Consider the following 25,956-nt stretch of genomic DNA (forward strand, 5'->3'; position numbering starts at 1 on the left):
GCCTCTACAGACAGCACACAGTCTATGAGTCTATCACTGGAACACAGTGAGCATTTACATTTTTGAGAGAGGAAGACACATGTGGATGGTGTCGAGTTACATAGAAAACAAGGAAGCAACACAGGGTAAGAGTTAGAGTTAGACCACCTGATGTCAGAATTCTGGTTTCTTCACTTAAAAGCTGCATGAACTTAAGCTGCTTTCTTCATCTCACTATACCTTATCTTCTTATCTGTAAAATGATCATGATGGTGTTGCCCATAGGATTGTTTTTAAGAATTACACGAAATGTACAGGGACACTTAGCTCAAGGCCTAGAATGAAGGTGTATCACTAGAACGAAGGGTTTCTAGAAGGGTCCCTGCCCAGGGAGGTTTGATGTTCCCAGGCCCACGGGGTCAGACCAAGGTGTGCAACTGACATCTCCGTGTGGCCCTTTTCCAGTTCCAGGAGCCCTGGAGGAGCGCACAGAGCGGAAGAGTGTGGCGAGAGAATGAAGACACCAACTGCCCGGGAGAAGCATGAGGTGGCAGTGCAGCGCTCGGTTTAGAGGGCTTCGGCCGGTGGCGGCGGCCCCATGGGCAACTCTACTGGCACTAGGCCTCCCCGGTTGGGTGCTGGCTGTCTCGGCCACGGCGGCCGCTGTGGTCCCCGAGCATCATGCCTCCACGGCCGGCCAGCCGCCCCTGGACTGGCTTCTCACCGATCGGGGTCCCTTCCACCGCGCGCAGGAGTACACGGACTTCGTGGAGCGCTACCGCCAGGGTTTCACCACCAGATACAGGATCTACAGGTGAGTGGGGCTCCCCTCCGAAGCCAGTCTGGGTCTGCACGGGTGCCAACCGCCAAGCCAGCTGGCAGACCGCAGATTGCACTAGGAGAGAGCTGAAGGAGTAGCAGGCAGGGCGAACAAGCTTGCCATGTTTTTTTTTTTTTTAAGCAAGAAGAAAACACATACAAGCTGGAAAACCTGCTGATGCCTCCTGGGGAACTTAGCAAAAGGGTTTCTATTTATAGGTTGTACTGCTTATAAATTGAGGACAAATCAGGCGGCATGGAGTCAGCATGTGGCCTGCGCTGCTGCAGGAGGTCAGAGTCAAATGCTGCGGATGGGTTTTAACTAATGGGTGAGATACGTTTATGAGTTGTAATTACCTCGACTTGCAAATGAAGGCAGGGCAGCTCCAGTTCCTGCCTTAGAAGAGGGGGGAGCTCCACAGGGGCAGGGAGGGGCCTGCCCTCACCCTTGTCGACACCACAGCCTCAGCTGGCCTTGTGCAAGGAAAGGGGCTGTGTCTTCCTGACCTCTCTCTGCATGTCCCTCAGGAGCATCAGAGCTGAAAGTCAGACAAGTGACCTAACTGGTTCATCTGACTAGGCACAAATTCCCAGCTGCTGGAGCAGCACTTCAAAAGCACAAGGCTCCCCGAAACCCTCACCTTGGGTGACTCAGTGAGCCTCAGCACTCTCTGGAGTGTATCCCTGAATTCAACCTTGCCCTTCATCCCTGGGCTCAGCCTCTTCCTTAGTGTCAACCCCTTTTCCTCTTCACATTGACTGTAATCTTCAGATAACTCTAGGAGCTTGGCTAGAATTTTCTTTTTAATTAAAGACATTTACTTTTCAATTACAGATTCATTCCTAATGAAAGGAGTGGAGATGGAATATGAAAAAACACAGAGAGAAACAGAATCAGAAAATCACCTATTCTTTTGTCAGGTAGAGGTTGCTCTCTGTAACCTGAGTGTATGCATTCTTAGTCTTGCGAACATGCTAAAGGTTTCACCCTCTTTCTGGATCTAGCAGCTTACATGCCTTACGTATGTGAACTCACTTAATCTTTCCAGCAATCCTCTGTGGGAAGAACAATTATTCTCCCCGTTATACAGATGAGAAAATTGAGGTCCAGAGAAGTTAAGGAACTTGTCCAGGGACACACAGCTGGTAAATGGTGAAGCCAGGATTAGCTCCCAAGCAGTCAGACTCCAAAGTCTGGGTCCTTAAATTATATTTAAAGAAATTATATTTTTCTGTTTTTTTTTTTTTTTTTTTTTTTTTTTTTTAATGTTGTTTTACTTACACAGTAACCTGTTTGGGTTAGTATGGAGTCTTAGAAATGAGGGTTTAACATATTCAGCCCTGAGAAATTCACTTATAGGGGCCATTCTCCCTATACATGATTTCCCACATGGCAGATGCAGACAGAGAGACAAGATGAGGTGTTTGAGGGGCTGGTGCTTTATGAGTGCAGAGGTATGTAGAAACAAAAGCCATTTCTCTCCCAGTCTGGTCTTAGAAAGGATTGCGGTTGATACTCTCTGCTTCAGCAGCTCTGGTCCTTGCCATCCTCCACACACTATGGTGGAAATTCTCACAGGGCCACTGAGTCAGAGACCAGCTCGGGCAGAGTGACTGAGCGAAGCCTGCTCCAGTGAGAGAGGTTAGCTTGAATCTCAATAAGTATATAAATTAGAACTGTATCCTCCACAAATTTTCTATAAGGTAAATTCAGGGTGATGCTTCTTATCAAAGAAATTCCTTTTCCATCACTCCTTTTTCTTTAAAGGAAAACAGAAAATCTACCCTAGAATGCATTTAGTGGTGAATTCCTCTGGTCTAGGAAAACAAGATTTAATTCATCTCAGACTTTTCAGTTTACCCCAAAATCTTTCAAAACACCGTTATCACCAAATAGATATATATATATACACATACATATACATATATATATTTTTTCCCAAGTAAATGGGAACTGAAATGTCAGACTGGAACCCCAACAGCACCATTCATGGCAAAGGACTCTGGGAACTAGAGGAGTTAGAGCACCAGTTTCCTTCTCCTTCCACAGCTGTTTCTTGCCATCAGGGCCCCGCCTCAAGCCTGGCGACCCTGAATGCCTGGGTGGCAGCTCAGAGCTGGCCCCCCCAGGAGTGTCTGGAATCACTTCTGCACCATCAACAGTTCTATCAGTTGGTAATAGCTTTTTAATCATTTACTGTGCCGCTCTCACACTGTGCCGCTCTGTTTCTCTGGGGTCAGTTATTGCACCTGAACTTCTGCTTGGGGAAACAGTAACCAGTCACTCTGACAGGAATGCAGTGTTCTGATTTGCAACCCTGTGAGGGGGCAGTGAGAGAATGGTCCCACACGGCTGCTCCAGGATCACTCTGGGAGTCCTGCTTTTAGTTATTAAATGCAAGATGGTGGATCCAGGTACACAAGTGTTGTAGGGCTCTGTATTATCCCCATGAGAACTCACTCTTATCCCTTCCCCTTTTGTCTGTAGTGGTGATTCCCTCAAGCAATTCAAGAGCTTGCTTACTCTGACTAGAACAGGTCATGAAAAACTGGTAGAATATATATTGAGGGTCATCTCCAGTGACTGCTGCTGCTGCTAAGTCGCTTCAGTCGTGTGCAACTCTGTGCGACCCCATAGACAGCAGCCCACCAGGCTCCACCGTCCCTGGGATTCTCCAGGCAAGAACACTGAAGTGGGTTGCCATTCCCTTCTCCAGTGCATGAAAGTGAAAAGTGAAAGTGAAGTCGCTCAGTCGTGTCTGACCCTCAGCGACCCCATGGACTGCAGCCTTCCAGGCTCCTCCATCCATGGGATTTTCCAGGCAAGAGTACTGGAGTGGGGTGCCATTGCCTTTTCCCTCCAATGACTAGAAGGGCATTTTCTCTAGAAGGCCAGATGGAGAAAGAGTTTACAGAGAATATCAGAAATGCTCTGCAGTGAGATATTGAGCCTTGAACAGAATTAGTCTTTTATTCAATTTTTTTGTTTTTAATTTACATGTTTGGCTGTGCTGGGGCTCAGTTGTGGCATGCAGGATCTTCATTACGTCATGCGGGTTCTTTTGTGGTGGCACATGGCCTATGGAGCAGGTGGGCTCAGTAGTTGCAGCACAAAAACTTTGTTGCTCTGAGGCATGTGAGATCTTAATTCCCCCACCAGGGATCGAACCTGAATCCCCTGCATTGCAAGGCAGATTACTAACCCCTGGTTCACCAGGGAAGTCTCTTATCCAACATTTTAAGAAAGCTTTTGGTGCTTGGAGATTGTATGGTATCTGCATGTGCTTTCCATATAAGAAAGGAGATGAACTGTGATGGGGGAATAATAAGACTTTCCAGTGGGGTTAGAGTATTTGGTGTAGAATTTCACGAAGCTCTCTCCCATAGCAGAAGAAAGGCCCTTCTTCTCTTCTAGCTGTGTGTGAGCGTATCATAACAATTATACAACCAAATTCTAAGATTAAACTCCAAGTCCTACCTCTTCTTTTCATTTTTCCATTCTTATTTGGAAATCAGAGTGTTCTCTCACTTGGAGGAGATGACTGATTGTTCTAAAATAGCTCTGGCCTCTCTAACTGTGGTTCCCCAGAGATTATTGCTCTCTCCATTTAGGTTTGTATTCACATAGGCACAGGTGCTTCAAAGTGAAGGTTCTGGAGCCAAATGACCTGAACTCTAATCCTGGAGCTGTAGCTTACTAGCTTTATAATGTTGGGATAATTATTTAATTTCTTTGTTCCTCACTTTCTTTATTTGTAAAATTGGGACAATTATAGTGCCCACTTCTAATGGACTGATGTGAAAATTATAAGAGTTGATAGATGTAAAATACTTAGAATAGTGCTTAATAAATATTACCTATTATTAGAATATCCTCAATAAATATTAACCAATGGAAAAGTTATAATGAGATGTTGAGCCATGGGTACTCTCTTTGTGATAACATCTGCTGAGGACTTAGCATTTGACAGCTTACATTAGAAGGAGAAAAAAATGTTCTCATGTTTTGTTTTTTTTTAATAAATAGAGAAGTGTTTCATGCTTCTCTGTTTTTTTTAATTAATTAATTTATTTGTGACCCTACCCTACAGCATGCCAAACTTCCCCAACCAGGGATCAAACCTATGCCCCCTCCATTGCAAGCACAGAGACCCAAACAGTGGAATAACCAGGGAAGTCCCTCTTGCTTTCTTTTTAAAAGTGTATTAACCTTAATTCCTTCTCTCTCTCTCAACTGGAGAATGAATGAATCTTCTCTGGGGCACACTCTTACTGGTCTTATGGACTACAATAAATAGCTAGCTTATTTCCAACCTGTTTTAGAGTCACCGCAGAGAATGACCTTTCTTCTAAAGTCAGGGATAGCCAACTGAGCAGGCCTGCCTTGGGGTGTCCTACAGAAGGGAGTCAGTGGTCTCTGCCAGCTTCCTGGTCCCAGGGCTAACATGAACAGTCTCAGGATGGCGCCATTATGAGAAAAGAGATGATATACATCCTTGTGAAAACTTTCTAAATAGCAGGATAGGGCTTGGCCATCTTACTCAATTTTTGGTCAGCTTTTAAATTCCATTAGCCGACCTCTCAGCAACTCCTCAAGACCTGTCAGACCAAGATCTGAGCAATCAGCCCACTTCTCAGACACTGTCTCTTAACAGGCTAGTGGTAACAGCTGTAAGAGCAGAGATCCTGTCTCTAATTCCATTTGTGATCCCTGAATGCCCACATTTGCTCCACTCTTTAGCCCTCAGTACAGTAAACATTTAAGTGATCTGCTCTCAAACCAGTCCTGTGAGGCAGGTGGGGACTTTTAGGGTTCAAAGTAGTGAGTTGGACTTGTTCAAGGTCAGAGAGGTAGCCAGTCACAGCCAGAAATAACACTCAAGGCTCCTGACTTGAAGTCTCCTTCTCATAACTCTAGACCACGCCACTTCCCTTTGACTGGTAAATGCATCTTCTTCATAATGCGCAACCTAATCAGGCACCTAAATTGAGCTGATGCAAATGTAAATATGGTCTCTCGAAACACTCTAGCGGTAATGTTCCATTCTCTCTTTGCTACAAATCAAAGTAATGAGCAGTCTGGGTTGTTTTTTTTTTTAAATTTCTTTTTGTATTAAGGCTTTAATAGAGAGATAATCATGGGATTGGAAAAAATCCAAGCCACTATGATGAAACACTTAAAACTCGGAAAGAATAAATTAAAATGAAGAGAGAAAGTTAGAAATAGTATAGAACAATGAGTGTGATATGGTGGTTGGAAGAAAAAAAGCAAGGCCAGGTATAATTCCAAATTATTGATTGTAGTCATTAATGCCTCCATTTCTGTCTCTCTTTTTAGAAAAGAGTCTGGGGATGTGTTAGAAGTCTTCTGAGAGGACAACGAATCAAAAATTAATAGATATCTTCATTTTTAAAGGGACCTTTGTATTTTTTATCGTATTCTGGGCAGAGTTTGCAAATTTTGAGAACCAAAGTAGAACAAAGCTTAAAACCAAGAGGTCGCAGTGGTACCCAAAGGTAGGCAGTGTAGAAACAGAAATGTGTTTTAGCAGGTGCATCTGGAAACATCCAATAGGACAAACTGGGATAGAATCAGATGGTGTGCTGAATGACGTCCGTTAACAGAACCTTTCCACAGGCACCAGAGCAGTTATCTTAAGGGAAGATAATCTGTTTATGATTCATCAGGATGAAAAACAAGGCTTGGCAATAGTACCTGAGAAGGAAGTGAGACACAGGCAAAAACAAATATTTTGTCCATACCGCTCCATGTGTGGTCTGTGGACCAGCAGCACTGGCATGACCTGAGAGCTTGTGAAACCTGCAGAACCTCAAGCCTTGTCCCAGCCTACAAAATCAGAATATGCATTTTAGCAAGAGCCCCACATGAACCGCATAGCACTAAAGCTTGATTAGATGAAGCGCTTGGGAGATGGAGTGGAGAGCGGAGTGGCCAGGGTGGAGAAGGACAGAAGGCTTCATGGCAAGGCAGCATCCTCCACGCTGCACTTGAGGCAGTGAGAATTTTTGCAGGAGATGCTACAAATAGAGTAGTAGTCATAGGAAGTTGAATTTAGGAATTATTAGTGCCAAGGCACAGAAGCTTGTAAGAATAGATCCAGGCAGCTGGGGGAAAAGATTTTTAAAAGCAGAAAAGGCTGGAGGGCCTAGAACCAGCCTGTGGGTGCCTTGTGGGAGATGGAGAGGTGAGGAAGCAGAGAGCAGCTGTGAAAGCCATCACAGAGGGAGCGCCAGAGCTGATTTATCATCCGGACCACGTCTCACGGACTAACAAACACTGATTTGAATAAACAGCGAACCCTGGGAGAGGCAGCATCTCCAATTAAGAGATCACAATCCACATAAATAAACGGCAACCTCAGTCTGCCTGGATAAATCCCAGTGATTTCCTAGGTGTTCGTTACGGCTGCAGAGGTAGAGAAAGGTTGTGTTATCACGCAGCTGCAGGGCACCACAAGGGAAGCCCTGGTTCTCAGGCGGATGGGACAGGCAGGGAAGGAGGTGAGCTCTGCCAGAAACACTACCATCACCTGAGCAAACTGGTTGATCTCTGCCCTTCTCGCTGGGTTTCTATTTTGGCAAGGGAGTTTCTTGAGATGGAAGAAGAGAAAGAAATAGTACGAAAACTAGAGCAAAACAAAGCAAAACCAGAGGCACTGCAGAGTGATGAGCCTAGAGACTCATCACAGGTACTCTTTCTTGGTCCATAGAGGTGAGGAGGTGGGACGGGAACAGAATGAAATGTCTAGAATCTACTTTCCTCAAGAGTTCACTGCTGGCTAAATGTACAGCCCAATATATAACATAGACTATCTAATCTAGGCTGTAGACCCAGCCCAAGGACTTCACCCAAGGAATTTTATTCCAGAAGTGTCTGGAGGTTGAGCCCTACAAGGGCATACAGGCCCTGGAATCAGGCCTTGCAGACCCTCATCCTTGGACAGCATTTCCTCTCCATCTTAACATGGCAACATCTGGGACAGGTGGAGCCGACCTGTGTGAATGAGGAAGCGTGCTGCTCACTTGGAGAAAGGAGAAAGCACAGAAACAGACCAAGGCGATTCAAGAGCATGAGAAGAGCAGAATCCCTTCAATCTGTTTTATTGAAGGCCAACTCTGTGCTTATCCTTCCACAAGATTCTGATAATAATCATTAATGGGGAGGACACGGCCCTTGATCTGGAACTCACAAGACCAGTGCATTTGGAGAATGTGCTGGATGGCTCTGCACAGAAAGGTTGAGGAAAGCTGCAATGAAGTAATGCCTTGGCTGGACTCTGATGGCTGAGTGGGAGCTCTCTGGGTGGAGAGCTTGGGAAACTGTGCTGTGGACACAGAAGCAGTATAACCAAAGGTGTGGGAGCACCAGGTGTGCTTTAGAAACTGAGCAGCCAGTTCCAGTTATCCATTGTAAATGCTGAGAAGCATGTGACTGTCCCTCCTCCACCTGTTCTGCCCCACTGCCTTATGTCTGCCGTATCTTGTCCCTCCAACATGCCAAAAGGGTCTCCTAGACACTGATTTCTTTCAGGGTGCAGTTTTAAAAAGCCTCTTTCCCGAAGTGGCATGTCATTTTCCTGTATTAGCGACAAGTAAAATGAAGTAGAAGTAATTACAAATCTGTAGAAGGTAGGACCAAAGGCAATTCCTTGTGTTTCTCCCTGGGAAAAAAATGGACTTTGAATATGCACCTGGTGAGAAAATGATATGCCATGATTTGAGATCTTATAAAGCCACCTGTTCAACTGAAAATCCAGTGTCACCATGCTTTAAAAATTGAATTTAAGCTTCCCACACGGTGTGTTTGCTCACTTGGTCCTCTTGCAAGCATTTATGGAACATCTACTTTGTGGAAAGCATTATTCTGGGCACCATAGCAGCCTGCAAAAAAGAAAAGAGGATTCTACTGATTTCCAGGAGTTCAGCTGTCCAGTTTGAGTGACAGCACGCTCACGGGAAAAACACATTAGAATGTAGCATCCCAGGCTCTGGGGAGAAGAAGATATTTAGCACATTCTCAGTGAGTGATGGATAGATTTGGTCCATGAATGCCATATCAGAATAAATTCTCAGGATGTCAGTCCCATGCTCCCCAAGGACAAAATGCCTCTTGCCCCAGATTTTCTCATGTCTTCTGGGGGGCTATATCCAGGTCATTCACATGGGATTGAAATAGGATTGCACAGGTGGTCTGTGAATAGAAAATGTAAAAAAAAAAAAAAAGTGCAAAAAAGGCAGGGAAAAAGCCAGGAAGGCCAGGGGGAGAAAGCCAGTTCAGTTTTGTTTTCAGATGAGATTTAGTAGAGAGATCTTGAGTCAGTCAGGCAGAGAAAAAGAGGATTAATTTTTGCTTTGAGAAATAATTAATTTTATTCATGAATGAATTGCTACTTAGAGGCACGTAGATGGAGAAAGGAATGAGGTAGGCTTCATCTAAAAACCGTCGCGACACAGATGCAGACAGACAGGAACACTGGCTGGCCACGTGGTCTTTTCATTTTTTTTTTTCTTCCCCTCAAGAGAAGAGCTTTTTCTGGGTCAGGGATTCTCCATTTTTTTTCCCCGCTATTCAGCTTCTGCCACATTTATCCCACCTCAGGGCTTCCCACATCTCCTACAAGAAAATTATGTCAGTCCACGTTGTTTAGAACAGTGAGTGGCATGTGGCGGGGCATTTATTCACTCAGTGCATGTTTATTATCTCGGTGTGCTGGCCGCTCCCCAAGGGCGAGGGGCACAGCTGTGAATGAGATGCGGCCCAGGCCTCAGGGAGCTCTGCCCTCCAGGAAGGCAGACCCACGGGAGCAAATGGATGGAAGTGGGCTGAGGTCTGTGCGGCCGACCAAAACGCTGGTTGTGAGTTTGGTTCCCAATGCCAGGTATCCATTTTCTCTTCCAGGATTTGAAACAGGTGAGAGTGCTCGCAAGGTGCTCAAAGCCAGTGGGACAGATTTATCACCATAAAGCAAGGCTGGAGACGAAGGTTTGGATCTGAGTCTGAGACAGTTGTGTGAATTCCTCTTCTCACAATCTGTCCTGACTCAAAGACAGCCTTCTGGTCTTTCAGACTGATTTGCCCAAGTGAAGCAACCAGAGAAGGCATCATTGGATCCTGCAGATGGGCTGGGCTGGTGACCTGAGATAGAGCTCTGCCAGCTGAGCAGGAGAAAACCCTGGAAGGGATTGTTGACTGGAGGGTGTGGGTATACAAGAGGCAGAAGCTTTCTGTGTACAGGGATCTCAAAGCGTTGACTGTTGTTGCTGTTCAGTCACCAAGTCGTGTCAACTCTGCCACCTCGTGGACTGCAGCACGCCAGGCTTCCCTGTCCCCCACCATCTCCTGGAGTTTGCCCGAGTCCATGTCCATTGAATTAGTGATGCAATCCAACAATCTCATCATCTATCCCTTTCTTCTCCTGCCTTCAGTCTTTCCTAGCATCAGGGTCTTTGCAATAAGTCAGCTGTTAGCATCAGATGGCTTAAGTACTGGAGCTTCAGCTTCAGTGACAGTCTTCCAAAGAATATTCAGGGTTGATTTCCTTTAAGATTGACTGGTTTGATCTCCTTGATGTCCAAGGGACCCTCAAGGGTCTTCTCCAACACCACAATAAAGCATCAATTCTTCAGTACTCTGCCTTCTTTATTGTCCAGTTCTCACATCTGTACATAACTACTGGAAAAATCATAGCTTTGACTATACAGACCTTTGTCAGCAAAGTGATGTCTTTGCTTTTTAACACACTGTCTAGGTTTGTCATTGATTTCCTGCCAAAAACCAGTCATCTTCTAATTTCATGACTGCAGTCACCATCTGCAGTGAGTTAAGAACCCAAGAAGAGGAACTCTGTCATTGCTTCCACATTTTCCCCTTCTATTTGCCATGAAGTGATGGGGCCAGATGCCATGCTCTTGGGTTTTTTTAACATTGAGTTTGAAGCCAGCCGTTTCACTGTCCTCCTTCACCCTCATCAAGAGGCTCTTTAGTTCCTCTTTGCTTTCTGCCATTAGACTGGTATCATCCACAGAACCAGAGATCTAATTGCCAACATTCACTGGATCATAGAGAAAGCAAGAGAATTCCAGAAAAACATCTACCTCTGTTTCAAAGGTCCATATAGTCAGAGCTATATATAGCCAACAAGCTACATATAGCTGTATAGCCGACAAAGGTCCGTCTAGTCAAGGCTATGGTTTTTCCAGTGGTCATGTATGGATGTGAGAGTTGGACTGTGAAGAAGGCTGAGCACTGAAGAATTGATGCTTCTGAACTGTGGTGCTGGAGAAGGTTCTCGAGAGTCCCTTGGACTGCAAGGAGATCAAACCAGTCAATCCTAAAGGAAATCCTGAATATTCATTGGAAGAACTAATGCTGAAGCTCCAATACTTTGGACACCTGAGAAGAGCCGACTCATTGGAAAAGACCCTGATGCTGGCAAAGATTGAGAGCAGGAGGAGAAGGGGATGACAGAGGATGAGGTGGTTGGATGGCATCCCCAACTTGATGAACCTGAGTTTGAGCAAGCTTCAGAAGACAGTGATGGACAGGGAAGCCTGGTGTGCTGCAGTCCATGGTATCACAAAGAGTCAGACACGACTCAGTGACTGAACTGTTTCATTGACTACGCCAAAACCTTTGACTGTGTGGATCATAACTAACTGTTGAAAACTCTTAAAGAGATGGGAATACCAGACTTCCTGAGAAAGGTGTAGACTACACAGTGTTAAAGTGTGGGCCACGGGGCAGCAGGCTGTCACCAACCTCCCCAGTTTCTTCATGGGATGAAAGGAGTAAGGGGGCAAAGAAGGAAGATTGTTTTAAAAGGGCAAATGCATAAATTATAAGAAAGTATTCTCTCCATATTGTGACATAGTAATAATAATAATAAATATTGACTATATATATATTAAATATTCACAATGTTCCTAACATCTTACTAAGTGCATAATAATATGTAATTGTGCCTGTGTGTGCTCAGTCGTGTCCAACTCTTTGTGACCTTGTGGACTGTAGGCCACCGGGCTCCTCTGTCCATGGAATTTTCCAGGCAAGAATACTGGAGTGTGTTGCCATTTCCTACTCCAGGGGATCTTTCCCACCCTGGGATCGAACCCAGTTCACCTGTGTGTCCTGCATTGGCAGGCGGGTTCTTTACCACTGTGCCAGCTAGGAAGCCCTAAAGCACGCACCCAGTGTGGGGCTCAAAGCCACAACCCTGAGATTCAGAGTCTCATATACGTTACAATTGTCATTATGAGAATGTACCAAGGAGATACTCTTGGTATACATTTTTACAGATGAAGACACTGGGTTTTAGAGGGTGTTAATGCAACTGGTAAGAGGAAGAGCCAGAAGTCAACTGGTCAGATCCCAGTAGAGGATCTGACCATTATATGATTATTATTGATTCAAATCTGAACCTGGGCTTCTTAATGCTCCAAGAGAAATGGGGCCTTCTCTTATAACTACCTCTGCTCTCTGCCCCTCCTACTCTTCCTTCTGGCATTCTGGCAGATCTTTGGGATGGAGAAGATGGGTCTCAGAGGGCTAGAAGGTGTCTCATCCCACTCAAAGACCCTGTAGTTCTGTGTTTCCACCTGAGCTCTCCATCTGTACTTGGGCTCTGGGGAACCCTTAGTGGGAGGAAGCTACAGATGAGCCTTCCTGGAGCAGCTCACCCACAGAGAATCTTGTATGTGTCAGCTCTGCACTGTGGTGTATTTCTCTAAGGGTGCGGTGTAAATTGAATTTCTGCAAATCAAATCCTCTACTGGAGGAACACTTAATGCCATTTCCAAAATGCAGTATCTTATTTTTTTTCCTGGCAATCGCTTATAAAAATTCAGTGCTAAGCCAGTCTCTAGCCCCTGACTTTAGGATCCAGTAGCTACTGATTCAAAAGCACACACTGTCCACTTGGAAATGTCTTATATTTCAAGGAATATTTCCATCCACCCAGAAGAAACCATGCGTGATGGATAGAACCTCTGCTTATTGGGCCACTTTGTAAATGTGGAGTTTCATGTAACGACAAGATTGGTATATGCTCTGGGTCATTCCCACTTAAACACTTTGCATCCACAGCGCATCATGGAATCAGATGAAGCAGTGAAACAGACCTAGGGGCTGGGACTCCAAGTCAGCTTTAGAATTTGTAGGAATAGGGTGAGCAGATTAGCCACCTGGACCGTGGCTTAGAGAGGATGCCAGAATCTGGCAGAGCTCCTTCTCGGTGCTGTGTGTTTCCCTCTGCACTTGTTTAATGCTCCCTAGTTCTGCCACCATGCCAGGCTCTCCCCTGAGCCCAGAAATGTGCCTCTTTCTCCCTCCCCCTTGCAAAAAACAAAAAACAAAAAAACAAGCTGTGGACGTCAGAATGAACACACAGTGTCACTGGCCAGGCAGGAAGCCCTAAAGGGATTAAAATGAGGTAGCCAGGACTAGCTTTGCACCAAGCCCTTCATTACCAGCCTTGGTGCCTGGGAGAATTCTCATCTTCCGTGAGCGTTGGCAGTGCCTGCACCTCACTGGGGACACGCTAGTGATGGAGTAGGAAGAGGAAGGAAGACTCTTTGGGGAGTGAGTTCTCCTGGACCCACAGAGGCATGTAAATACCTAATGATCCCTCGACGAGGGTCACATAGTTTATTAGTAACGGAGGTAAACTTCAGTGTGATGAGGCTTTGCTTAGCTGTGTTCTGTTTATGTTCTAAAGGGTGAGTCTGATAAAGACCACATGCAGAGGAAAGGAGGCTGTCAAGTCCTTGAAAGTCAGCCTCGGTCATCTGAAAATTGATGCTCAAATGGGACTCCATAGAGGAAATGTGGCTCTAGAGGCTGATAATACATTTGTCTGCCTTCTGTTTCCACCAAGTAGGGCGATGTCCATTCTGGTGTCTGCAGGCCTGGAGACTAAATCAAAGCACCACAGGTTTAGTGGTTGGCCTAGAGTAAGAGGCCAGAGCTGCAGAAACAGTGTCTGAGGATGTAGGGCAGCCTGGCAACATGGGATGGCAGAATGGAGCCAAGGTGCCCAGAAATGTGAGTTAGAAGGAAAGTTTATTTTTATTAAAGTTTAGATGATTTACAATATTGTGTTAGTTTCAAGTGTACAGCACAGTGATTCACTTATACATACACACACACCACACATTGTTGTTGTTCAGTCCCTAAGTTGTGTCCAATTCTTTGTGACCCCATGGACTGCAGCATGCCAGCTCCCCCTATCCTTCAGTGTATCCGACTTTGCTCAAATACATATCCATCAAGTCAGTGATGCTATCTAACCATCTCATTCTCTGCTGCCCCCTTCTCCTTTTGCCTTCAATCTTTCTTAGCATCAGGGTTTTTTCCAATGAGTTGGCTCTTTGCATCAGGTGGGCAAAGTATTGGGGCTTCAGCATCACTCATTCCAATGAATATTCAGGTTGATTTCCTTTAGGATTGACTGGTTTGATCTCCTTGCAGTCTAAGAGACTCTCAAGAGTCTTCTCCAGCATCACAGTTAGAAAACATCAATTCTTCAACCCTCAGCCTTCTTTATGGTCCAACTCTGACATCCATACATGACTACTGGAGTAACCATAGCTTTGACTTTACAGACCTTTGTTTACAAAGCGATGTCTCTGCTTGTTAATATGCTGTCTAGGTTTGTCATAGATTTTCTTCTAAGGAGCAAATATCTTTTGATTTCATGGCTGCAGTCACTGTCCACAGTGATTTTCAGTTCAGTTCAGTTCAGTTGCTCAGTTGTGTCCGACTCTTTGCGACCCCATGAATTGCAGCATGCCAGGCCTCCCTGTCCATCACCAGCTCCCGGAGTTCACTCAGACTCACGTCCATCGAGTCAGTGATGCCATCCAGCCATCTCATCCTCTGTCGTCCCCTTCTCCTCCTACCTCCAATCCCTCCCAGCATCAGAGTCTTTTCCAATGAGCCCCCCCCAAATAAAGTCTGTCACTGTTTCCATTTTTCCCCCGTCTATTTACCATGAAGTGATGGGACAAGATGAATGGTCTTAGTTTTTGAATCTTGAGTTTTAAGCCAGCATTTAAACTCTCCTCTTTCACCTTGTCCAAGAGGTTCTTTAGTTCCTCTTCACTTTCTGCCATTAGGGTGGTATCATCTGCATATCTGAGATTATTGATATTTCTCCTGGCAATCTTGATTCCAGCTTGATCCAGCCCAGCATTTTGCATGATGTACTCTGCATATAAGTTAAATAAGCAGGGTGACAGTATACAGCCTTTGATGTACTCCTTTCCCAACTTTCCCAGTTTGTTGCTCCATGTCCAGTTCTAACTGTTCCTTCTTGACCTGCATATAGGTTTCTCAGGAGGAGGTAAGGTGGTCTTGTATCCCCATCTCTTTGAGAATTTTTCACAGTGTGTTGTGATCCACACAGTCAAAGGCCCTAGTATAGTCAATGAAGCAGAAGTAGGTGTTTTTATGAAATTCCTTTGCTTTTCCTAGGATCCAACAGATTTGGGCAATTTGATCTCTGGTTCCTCTCCATTTTCTAAGTCCAGCTGTACATCTGGAAGTTCTCAGTTAGCATACTGTTGAAGCCCAGTTTGAAGGATTTTGTGCACATAATTTAAATAAGCAGGGTGACGTATACAGCCTTGTTGACTCCTTTGGTAACCGTGTGTTTGTTTCCTATGCCTGTGAGTCTGTTTCTGTTTTGTAAATAAGTTCATTTGCATCACTTTTTTATGTTCTACATATAAGTGTTATCGTATGGTTTTGCCTTTCTCTTCTGACTTTACTAAACATGATAGTCCCTAGGTTCATCCACATTGCTGCAAACGGCATTATTTCGTTCATTTTTATGGGCCAAGTAATACTCCACTGTCCATATGCACCACATCTCTATCCATTCCTCTGTTGATGGATATTTAGGTTGTTTCCATGCCTTGGCTATTGTAACTAGTGCTGCTGTGAATGTTGGGGTACATGTATCTTTTTGAATTAGAGCTTTTGTATTTTTCTGGATGTATGACCAGGGGTGGGGTTGTTGAATCATACAGTAATTCTATTTTTTTTTCCTTTTTAAGGAACCTCCATACTGTCATACATAGTGGGTGTACCAATTTACATTCTCACCAAGAGTAGAAGAGAGTTCCATATGCAAACTTTAAAATCATTTATTTCCTACCCAAGGCAGACAACCACTCCACAAATCCCCAAGAAAGTGATCGACCAGCCTTGGCTCAGGCAGGTCCAGTCCTGATTTGTTTTCTGAAGCCAATTTCCATCCAGTAGCCCCAAACACACTATATATTTTTATGAAACTGAATCTCAGTTCTTTTGTTTCTTTTTTTTTTTTTCATAGTTCTACTCATTGGTTCTGAGTCTGCTTTCTCCTGTTTATCTAGAATAAGTGAAAATGCCTCTTTTTCACAAAAAGGTCTCCAGATACTTGAAAACAGTTGTTATTCTCTGTGCTTCTTTGACTTACTAGCATACTGAGACTTCCCTCCAGAAGTTCTTTTCTCTCTCTTTCCCCTTCTTTCATATTATGTCTCTCAAACTTGCTTGTTGTCCTTGTTTCTTTTTTCCCTCCTCTCTCTTTTCCATCTTGGACCTTTGTGATGTCATTCAGGACTAAGACTCATATTCTATCACTCTGTCATCACCTAGGGCCTCTGAGTTCTTTTCTGGGTCCTGGTAAACAAGGAAAGAGATAATAGACAAGAAATTGATGTCAACATAAGGTCCCCCTCCTACCCCGCACTGGCTCCTGGAGAGCTTGCTTGCTTAGTCACCTTTCAAAGTGCTCAAGACTTTTGTCACAGATCAGTATCAGTTCACCATTCTGGAGTTTCTCAGACCAAGCACGTTTCCTCTCCACAGATTTTCTTTAACTTCTTGTATTCTGTGCAGTTCTTGAAAATTAGTGATTTAGGTCATGGTGCATCTCAGAAAACATGGTAACTTTATTCAGGACCTGAAGCATCAATTCTATGAGACAAGTGGGAAATATGTTGTGGGTTTTTGTTGCTGTTTAGTTGCTAAGTCGTGTCCAGTGCTTTGTGACCCCATAGACTACAGCACGCCTGGCTTCCCTGTCCTTCACTATCTCCTGAAGTTTGCTCAAACTCATGTCCATTGAGTCGGTGATGCCATCCAACCATCTCATCCTCTCTCATCCCCTTCTCCTCCCACCCTCAGTCTTTTCCAGCATCAGGGTCTTTTCCAGTGGGTCAGCTCTTTGCATCAGGTGGCCAAAGTATTGGAGCTTCAGCATCATACTTTCCAATGAATATTAAGGGTTAGTTTTCTTTAGGATGGACTGGTTGGATCTCCTTGCAGTCCAAGGGACTCTCAAGAGTCTTCTCCAGTACCACAGTTAGAAAGCATGCATCGATTCTTAGGCGCTCAGACTTCTTTATGGTCCAACTCTCACATCCATACATCACTACCAGAAAAATCATAGCTCTGACTGGATGGACCTTTGTTGACAAAGTGATGTCTCTACTTTTTAATATGCTGTCTAGGTTTGTCCTAACTTTTCTTCCAAGGGGCAAATGTCTTTTAATTTCATGGTTGTAGCCACCATCCACAGTGATTTTGGAGCCCCCCAAATAAAGTCTGTCACTATTTCTGTTTTTTATTCATCTATTGGCCATGAAGTGATGGGACTGGATGTCATGATTGCAGTTTTTTGAAACTTGAGTTTTAAGCCAACTTTTTAATTCTCCTTTTTCACCTTCATCAAGAGCCTTTTTATTTCCTCTTTGCTTGCTGCCATTAGGGTGGTATCATCTGCATATCTGAGGTTATTGATATTTCTCCCAGCAAGCTTGATTCCAGCTTGGGATTCATCCAGCCTGGCATTCCTCTTTCTGGGTTTATGATGAGAGAATGAATGTAAGTTTTTCATTCAAGTGAAATGTAGGGCGGCGGGGGGCAGGGAGGGGAAGTCCTAATGTTTTTTCTTAGCTTCTCGAATTGTACCTCCCACTTGATTTGATTTTGTACATGTAGGCTTATTTGTGTTAAAGTCATAGCCAGAATGGCCCTCATCCTGTTCTCTACTACAGTTATTGCATTTCCCATATTATTTGCTGTGCTTCATAGCATGACCAGTTACCTATAACTTCCACCTCTTCCCCATCTTCCATTTGACTTGTGTGGCTTTCATCTCAGCACTGCCTTTCAAAGCCAGGCTCTTCTCTCTTGTCCCAGCTTCATTTACCACTTGGCCTTTTCTCTCTTCTCTAATCCAACCTGCCTAAAATCCTCTGTTGGGCCCTCTGTGCCCAAAGAATAAAACCTAGTGTGCTTTCTAAACATGAAAGTCTCTTCTAAATCCATCCATTCACTGTTCCAGTAGTTATTCCTTGAATTCTGACTTTGTGCCACTGATCATCCCCCACCTGCTTATCCTCTGTATTTCTTCCCGCTTGTCCTCTGTTTCAGTCTCAGTGAGCATCTCCAGATTTGTCCAGATGCCGACGACTTCCTAAGATCCCATGTGTCTTTCCATATCCCATTTCCTCTTTCAGCAAAGCCCTTGCCATTTTCTCTACCAGCTAAGCTCTAACTCACCTTTCAAACCCGTATCCAAATATCACCTCCCTATAGCATCTCCTTTGACTCCCACAGACAAGTTAGTTTTTCCTACTTCTGGTTCCACAACAACTGTTCATATTTCTGCTTTAGAACTTATTTTGTACATTTAGTTAATTATTTATTTGACTATCTCTGTTTGCTCTTCACTTGGCTCTGAGCTCCTGAAGACAAAAAAACATGTATTTCATCTTTGTAGCTTTAGGTCCCAGTACCATGTCTAACACATGTAAGGATATAATAAGAGAATGAAGTCACTCCCTAAGACTAGGGTGATCTGGGACTGAATTAGATGAAGCAGAAAGCAAGCAGGTGAGGCTTCAGGCTCTAAATTTATACTATGTGGGCTTACACTGACCCTCTACTACTTCTAGCTGTGTGAACTTGTACAAGTTGTTTTGTGTCTGAGCTTCATATTTCTCGTCAATCAAATGGATAGAATAATAGGATTTTCTTTATAGGCTTATTTGGTGATGACTAAAGAATCAATTTGGTTTATTTAAAGATAAGTGCATATTCTTCTTGTGAGTGATTTCCTGAGAATAAATGTAGAAAACAATAGAGTGGAAAATCTTAGGAAGAAAGAGAAAATGAAGAAAGATTCATTGAAAAAGATGCAACAAAGAAGGGGAAGCCCTTCAAACGCTTTGTACTGCAGTTTTCATGCATTAATCAAATTTATCACTTCAAATCTACATACTGTTCTCCCTAACTGTATCCTGAGTTAATTTTTCCAATGATTTTATAGTTTTCAGTTCAGTCGCTCAGTCGTGTCCGACTCTTTGTGACCCCATGAGTCGCAGCACGCCAGGCCTCCCTGTCCATCACCAACTCCTGGAGTTCACTCAAACTCATGTGCATTGAGTCGGTGATGCCATCCAGCCATCTCATCCTCTGTTGTCCTCTATTCCTCCTGCCCCCAATCCCTCCCAGCATCAGGGTCTTTTCTAATGAGTCAACTCTTCTCCTGAGGTGGCCAAAGTATTGGAATTTCAGCTGTAGCATCAGTCCTTCCAATGAGCACCCAGGACTGATCTCCTTTAGGATGGACTGGTTGGACCTCCTTGCAGTCCAAGGGACTCTCAAGACTCTTCTCCAACACCAGAGTTCAAAAGCATCAATTCTTCGGCGCTCAGTCCAACTCTCACATCCATACATGGCCACTGGAAAAACCATAGCTTTGACTAGATGGACCTTTGTTGGCAAAGTAATGTCTCTGCTTTTTAATATGCTGTCTAGGTTGGTCATTACTTTCCTTCCAAGGAGTAGATAGTCCCAAATAAATCTTTAACAGTGACAGGTGGTTTCCCTGTGGAACACAACTCATGCACCATGGTTCCACAGCATTGAAGTCAAAGCCTCAAGACCAACATCGTTTCCAGCTGGACTCACAAAATAAGGACGAAAGATGCACATGTGGGAATGTTACTGAACTGGGGTGGTATGAGAGCATGGATGTTTGACCACATAGGCAATAAAATTAGATAATTGAAAGGGACTCTTATCCAGATGCTAGTGGTAAAGAACCTGCCTGCCAATGCAGGAGACATAAGAGACACAGGTTCGATCCCGGGGTAGGGAAGATCCCCTAGAGGAGGGAATGGCTACCTACTCCAGTATTTTTGCCTGGAGAATCCCATGGACAGAGAAACCCTCTGTGTGGGCTATAGTCCATAGGACCACAGACAGTCAGACATGACTAAAGCAACTTAACACACACAACACACACACTTATCCAGGTAAGTAATAATATCAAGTGAAGATTACTTGCCAGGCTGCAATATGAGATTGCAGCCAAGAATATGGTTATAGAAATATCCTGCAAACTCAGTAGCTTGCAGCAATAATTTTTCTCATGCAGCACCTGTAGGCTGGTTGGGTTAACCATGCTACAGGTTGTGCGTGTGCACAAGTTGTGTATCTGCACGATCAGGGTGGGATTAGAGTTGGCTAACTGCTGGCACAAATGGTCCCCAAACCTCAGTGACTTAAATCATGTTTATTTATTTATTTTATTTTTGCTCATGCCCAGTGCAATTTGTGATTGGGTTAAGAGGAGACTGCCCCATGAAATCATTCAGAACCAAGACTCTTTCTATCTATCCAGTCACTGTCATTACTTCGGGCCTCAGAGTTCCCCTGTGGGTTCTACTAAACAAGGAAAGAGAGAATATGAATGATTTCATGGGAAGTCTTGTGGGCTAGATCTTGATTCATATTCCACTGGCCAAAACTCAGTCGTGTGCTTATGCTTAAATGCAGAGGAAGCTGGGAAAGCTATCTGTGAGTTCAGGAGGAAAATTAAATTACTTACAGAACAACTTTCCAGTCTCTTCCACAAAGGAGAGAAATGCAAGAAAAGGGGGAAATGGAGAGCCCTGAATTTAAGTTCAGAATGTCAACTGCACAAATAGAGTACAGGAATCCTGGCTTAGCTGTGGAAAAAATGTCTGAGGTTGGAAAAAACGTGGAGGTGTCTGGTTCACTACGAGATTACTGTTAGCCCAGAATATTTGTCTCAGAAAAGGAATGCAATATTCAGGTGCATCAGTGAAGGAAATGTGTATAGGAGAAAGATCACAGAAAGATCACTATCTTCACTTTTAAGAAAATTATATTTATTTTTGCAGGCACTGGGTCTTTGTTACTATGTGTGAGCTTTCTCTATTTGCAGTGAGCAGGGGTTACTCTCTAATTGTGGTGTGTGGGCTTCTCATTGTGGTGGCTTCATGAGCTCAGTAGTTGTGGCTCACAGGCTGAGTTGCTACAAGGCATGTGGAATCTTCCCGGACCAGGGATCGAACCTATGTCCTCTGCATTAGCAGACAGATTCTTAACCACTGGACCACTAGGCAAGACCTAATCCTCAATTTTGGCTGGTTATTATCTTTGATGAAGATACTTAAATTATCTGAGTCTCAGCTAGCTCAACTATAAAATAAGACAAGTTTGTGGTGTTTATCAGTGTATCAGTTAATTATGGCCATGGTTATAAAAAGATCCCCCACACTCAGTAGCTGAAAACAATAATAATTTTGCTCACTCGGCGCCTGTAGGTTGGCTGAGTTATCTATACTACAGGTTGTGCGTCTGCACAGGAGCCATTAGGTCTTTCCTCCAGTGATGCTTATTATGGGGCTCAGGCTAAAAGGCAGTATCTTATAGCTACATTTTTTGTTTTTCAGTTGCTAAGTTGTGTCTGACTTTATGGCTCCATGGACTGCAACACACCAGGCATCCCTCTCCTTTACTAGATCCCAAAATTTGCTCAAACTCATGTCCGTTGAGTCAGTGATGCCATCCAACCATCTCATCCTCTATCATCCCCTCTCCTCCTGCCTTCAATCTTTCCTAGCATCATCTTCTTTTCCAGTGAGTCAGCTCTTTGCATCAGGTGGCCAAAGTATTAGAGCTTCAGCATCAGTCTTTTCAATGAATACTCAGTGTTAATTTCCTTTAGGATTGACTGGTTTGATCTCCTTGCTATCCAAGGGAGTCGTCTCCAGCACCACAGTTTGAAAGCATCAATTCTTCAGCACTCAGCCTTCTTTATGGTTCAACTCTCACATCCATACATGATTACTGGAAAAACCATAGCTTTGACTAGACAGCCTAGGGATCCAGAAGCTGTATTGAAGGAACTAAAAATAGTTAATCCAAAGAAGAGTGGCCTGTATAAAAAGCAAATGCACCCAAATACCAGAAGGGCTTTCTCATTGCAACAGGAATAAATTTGTCAAATAACAGAAGAAACTGCCAGTCAGGGGGATTTCTCTTGGGGTTAAATAGATGATTGGAAGCCCGTGGATGTTTGCTGGGGAGAAGCCTGCCATGGGCTGTCAGCTTGCTGAGCAAAGACAAGTACCACAGGAGGTGAAGAGTAGTGAACAAAGCTATTTTCTCCTCAGTTAAAAAGATGAGCTGTGGGGAGCAGGTCTGGAGGTCAGGGCAGAGCTGGGGTTTCTGTGCCTTGGAAAACACAGGTCTTAGCTCCCTTTTCAGTTCCTTTTAGTCTCATAGATTCACTGGTCCTTCATTTCAACGTGTCTGCTGTATATCCTGTTGATTCTGCAAGCATATAACCACTCTTAGCACCCTCTCCACACCCTTGAGCCTGGACCGTGCAGTGCGAGGTTCACCAGGGATCCTGTCCTCCTCCTCTAAGCTTGAGTCTCCCCTCCCCATTTCTCCCAATCAGCCTTAATTAAACTGTTTGAAAGCTACAGCTTGATTTTAATTAGAGCAAAATTGGGAAGATTAGAATGAAATTGGCCAATCATTGTTTACGGACCGTTGTTTGAGAACACAGCAGGCTGCTAAATTACCTCCATGCCAGGCTTCTTGAATTCTTCCAGTGGGTGGACCGGGGGCACTGGAGCATGTGGGGTGGGCTGGCCTTCTTTCTGCTTCTGTGCCTCCTAGAGTTGCAGGGGCCAAGACATTATTTAACCAAATGCTCCTGGACTGGAGTTTTTCTGCCTGGAGATTTCTCCCAGCCGCAGTGGTAAATGGGACAAAAGAATTTCCTGGGAAGTATCAACATGGCAAAGATGGACAGTGGTCTTTGAACTTGAACACAGGTCATAGACAAAGGTAGAAAACCACCTGTGCCATGATGTGGGTTCTCACCAAACTCTACCACTGATCAATGGAGCCTTGGTCCTTTTTCTCAATTTCTATCTCTTCATTTGTTAACCTCTAAAAAATTCATAAAAAGTCAAGTGGTGATAAATCCATGTCCTCTTTTCTGAAGTCCTTGCATTTCTAAAATTGTTGAGCTTGTGTAAAAATTGTGTACAATTTTCTTTTCTTTTTTTTTTTTTTACAAAACTAAGGGAAAGCTCTATGCCAATACAAGAGGTTATGGTTTTATTATAATTTCTTTTTATAGCTCAGATTAATCATGTCTTATTCATTATAGCAGTAAAGACTCTAATAGCCAAGTATATTACAGTGATCTGTTGTTGAGATGGAAATCTCTTGACGATGTGATGTATTTAAAAATACTGCCTTCTGTGCAGGAGCCAAAGCATGATATATCCCTCAGTCTCTAAAATATTCACCTTAAGAGCATGAAACCACCTTAACTGAGTCACAGAGGTAAATAACAGGCATTATTCAATGTATATGTTGGCTCTGGCTGTTCTTTTTCCTGTGAATTTTCTAAGGCAAAGAATATGAGTCCTATGAAAAAGAAAACCTGTTGAAGTCTTAGCTTGATGGATTGAATTCTGTGAAGAGAGCAATAGCCTGAAATACAAAGTATATTGCTGGAAAGATGAAGAAAGAGAAGGCTTCTTTCCTAGAATCCTTAGGAAAATCAACAGTCCAACACTCGGTGTTGACTCATGTCATATTGGCCAGTATCAAGCCAGTTGGAAAAAGGCAACTCTCCAGGAGACAGGTGGGCTCTGAGAACAAAGATATTTGCATTCATCTAGAACTGGGTGGTATATAAGAAATTTTCCGAGTCATTGGTTAACAGTTTCCATAGACAATGTCAAGTCACAGGAAAAATGACAGGAAATCTATTTTTGTACTTGGCTTAAGGCCAATCCATCTTTTTCTCTCCAGAGTTCTTAACTATTTTATTTAATGACCTGTCCTGTGTCTTCCTTCATTTTTCAAGGAAAATCAGTTATGTATTTTTTCTTACAAGTATGGTTCATATCAAAACAGCCTTTTAGAGGATGATAGTTCAGTCCCTGTTATCACTGCGGTCCCTTTGAATACTAAAGGTTGGAGGTGGCTACCCCCAAAAGAGAAGGTGTTAGAAATGGATAAGGAGGGACAAGGACTAGAAAAGGGAGACATTGCTGACCACCCCAGCCTACTATTTCTGCCATTGTGTTCAAAGTGCAGCTGTAGTTGGGCATCCTGGACTTACAGGTGACCTTAAGGCCTCTCCCAGCCTCTTGGGTAGTACCAGAATCTCTTCCAGAACTGCTGCCTGGGTGAGCAGGTGATGATCAATTGGCTCTGCTGGAAACAGCATTGAATCCCTCCCTGGTAAAACCAGGCTGGATTCTAATTTAGGGGAACAAATGGGCTTCTGGGCACTCAGGGGCACACTGACACTGGGCAGGGTGGAACAAGCCAGCAGGGGTGCAGAGCTGGGCTGGGCTGAGCCACTCTCTCAGGATACAGGAAATGTGATTTTCCAAATGGCAGGCATATTGGTGGTCTTGGAAATGAGCCTAAATGTGCTTCCCATGCAGAGAGGAAAAGACATGTCTGGGGAGAATTGGTAATAATAATCGGCTCTTAACATGAGGTCTCAGTAGCACCACCCATATTGTAGGTTGCAGTGTTCATTACTACTAAGTTTCAGCCTCATTGAGGTATAGTTTTTTTTTGTTTTGTTTTTAAACTATGGATTTAAAAATAGTTATTGGAGTACAGTTGGCTTATAGTGTTGTGTTAGTTTCTGCTGTATAGCAAAGTAAATCAGTTATGAAAGTGACAATGAAAGTTGCTCAGTCATGTCCATGGATTATACAGTCCACGGAATTCTCCAGGCTAGAATACTGGAGTGAGTGGCCTTTCTCTTCTTCAGGGAATCTTCCCAACCCAGGAGTCAATCCCTGCCAGAATTGCAGGTGAATTCTTTACCAGCTGAGCCACAAGGGAAGCTCACATATGCATATATTCATTCTTTTTTGGATTCTTTTCCAATCTAGGTCATTCCAGAGTATTGGGTAGAGTTGCCTGTGCTATACAGTAGGTCCTTATTAGTTATCTTTTTTATATATAGAAGTATGTATATGTCAATCCAAGTCTTCTGATTTATTCCTAGCCCCACTGTCCTCTGGTGTAGCGGGGATAGTAGGGGTAGAAATCATTAAGGCTGTGGTCTTCCCAGTGGTCACATACAGTGGTGAGAGAGCTGATCTGTAAAGAAGGCTCAGGGCCAAAGAACTGATGCCTTTGAACTGTGGTGCTGGAGAAGACTCCTGAGAGTCCCTTGGATGGCAAGGAGATCAAACCAGTCAATCTTAAGGGAAATGAACCCTGAATATTCATTGGAAGGACTGATGCTGCAGCTCCAGTATTTTGATCACCTGATACGAATAGCCAGTCAGAAAAACTGGAAAAATCCCCGATGTTGGGAAAGATTGAGGGCAGAGGAAAAGAGGGCATCAGAGGATTAGATGGCAGGATGGCATCACTGATGCAATGGACATGAACTTGGGCAAATTTAGGGAGATGGTGAGGGACAGGGAGGCCTGGCATGCTGCAGTCTATGGGACCACCAAGAGTCAGACACGACTGAGTGACTGAACAACTGACCCCTGGTAACCATTAGTTTATTTTCTACATCTTTAACTCTATTTCTGATTAAACTATGGATTAAAAAAAAGATACTTTCTCCCTTAAGGTTTCATAGGCAGAGAAGCTCATGGGTCATGACTCTTCAAGGGGGCTGGATTGATATTCTCAATTTATAAGAGATTCTCAGTTTACAAGCCCCAAAAGTGGTTCTTCAGCACATTGCTTCTGGAAATCTCACCTGGATGGAAGCCACCAGCTGTGCTCTTTGCCTCTTTCATGGCTAAGAGTACAGG

At 43.9% G+C, this 25,956-nt stretch overlaps 1 protein-coding gene across 1 annotated transcript in view; it reads left to right on the forward strand.

Moving 5' to 3' along the window:
• Positions 1 to 521: 521 nt before the first annotated feature.
• BRINP2 (BMP/retinoic acid inducible neural specific 2) overlaps positions 522 to 25,956 on the forward strand; it is a 55,445-nt gene continuing 30,010 nt past the window's right edge. The window contains exon 1 of the mRNA XM_052654051.1: positions 522 to 793. Coding sequence (XP_052510011.1) covers positions 522 to 793 — 272 coding nt within the window. The remainder of the gene's footprint in view (positions 794 to 25,956) is intronic.

This window comes from Budorcas taxicolor, chromosome 16, assembly GCF_023091745.1.
Source record: "Budorcas taxicolor isolate Tak-1 chromosome 16, Takin1.1, whole genome shotgun sequence".
NCBI lineage: Eukaryota > Metazoa > Chordata > Mammalia > Artiodactyla > Bovidae > Budorcas > Budorcas taxicolor.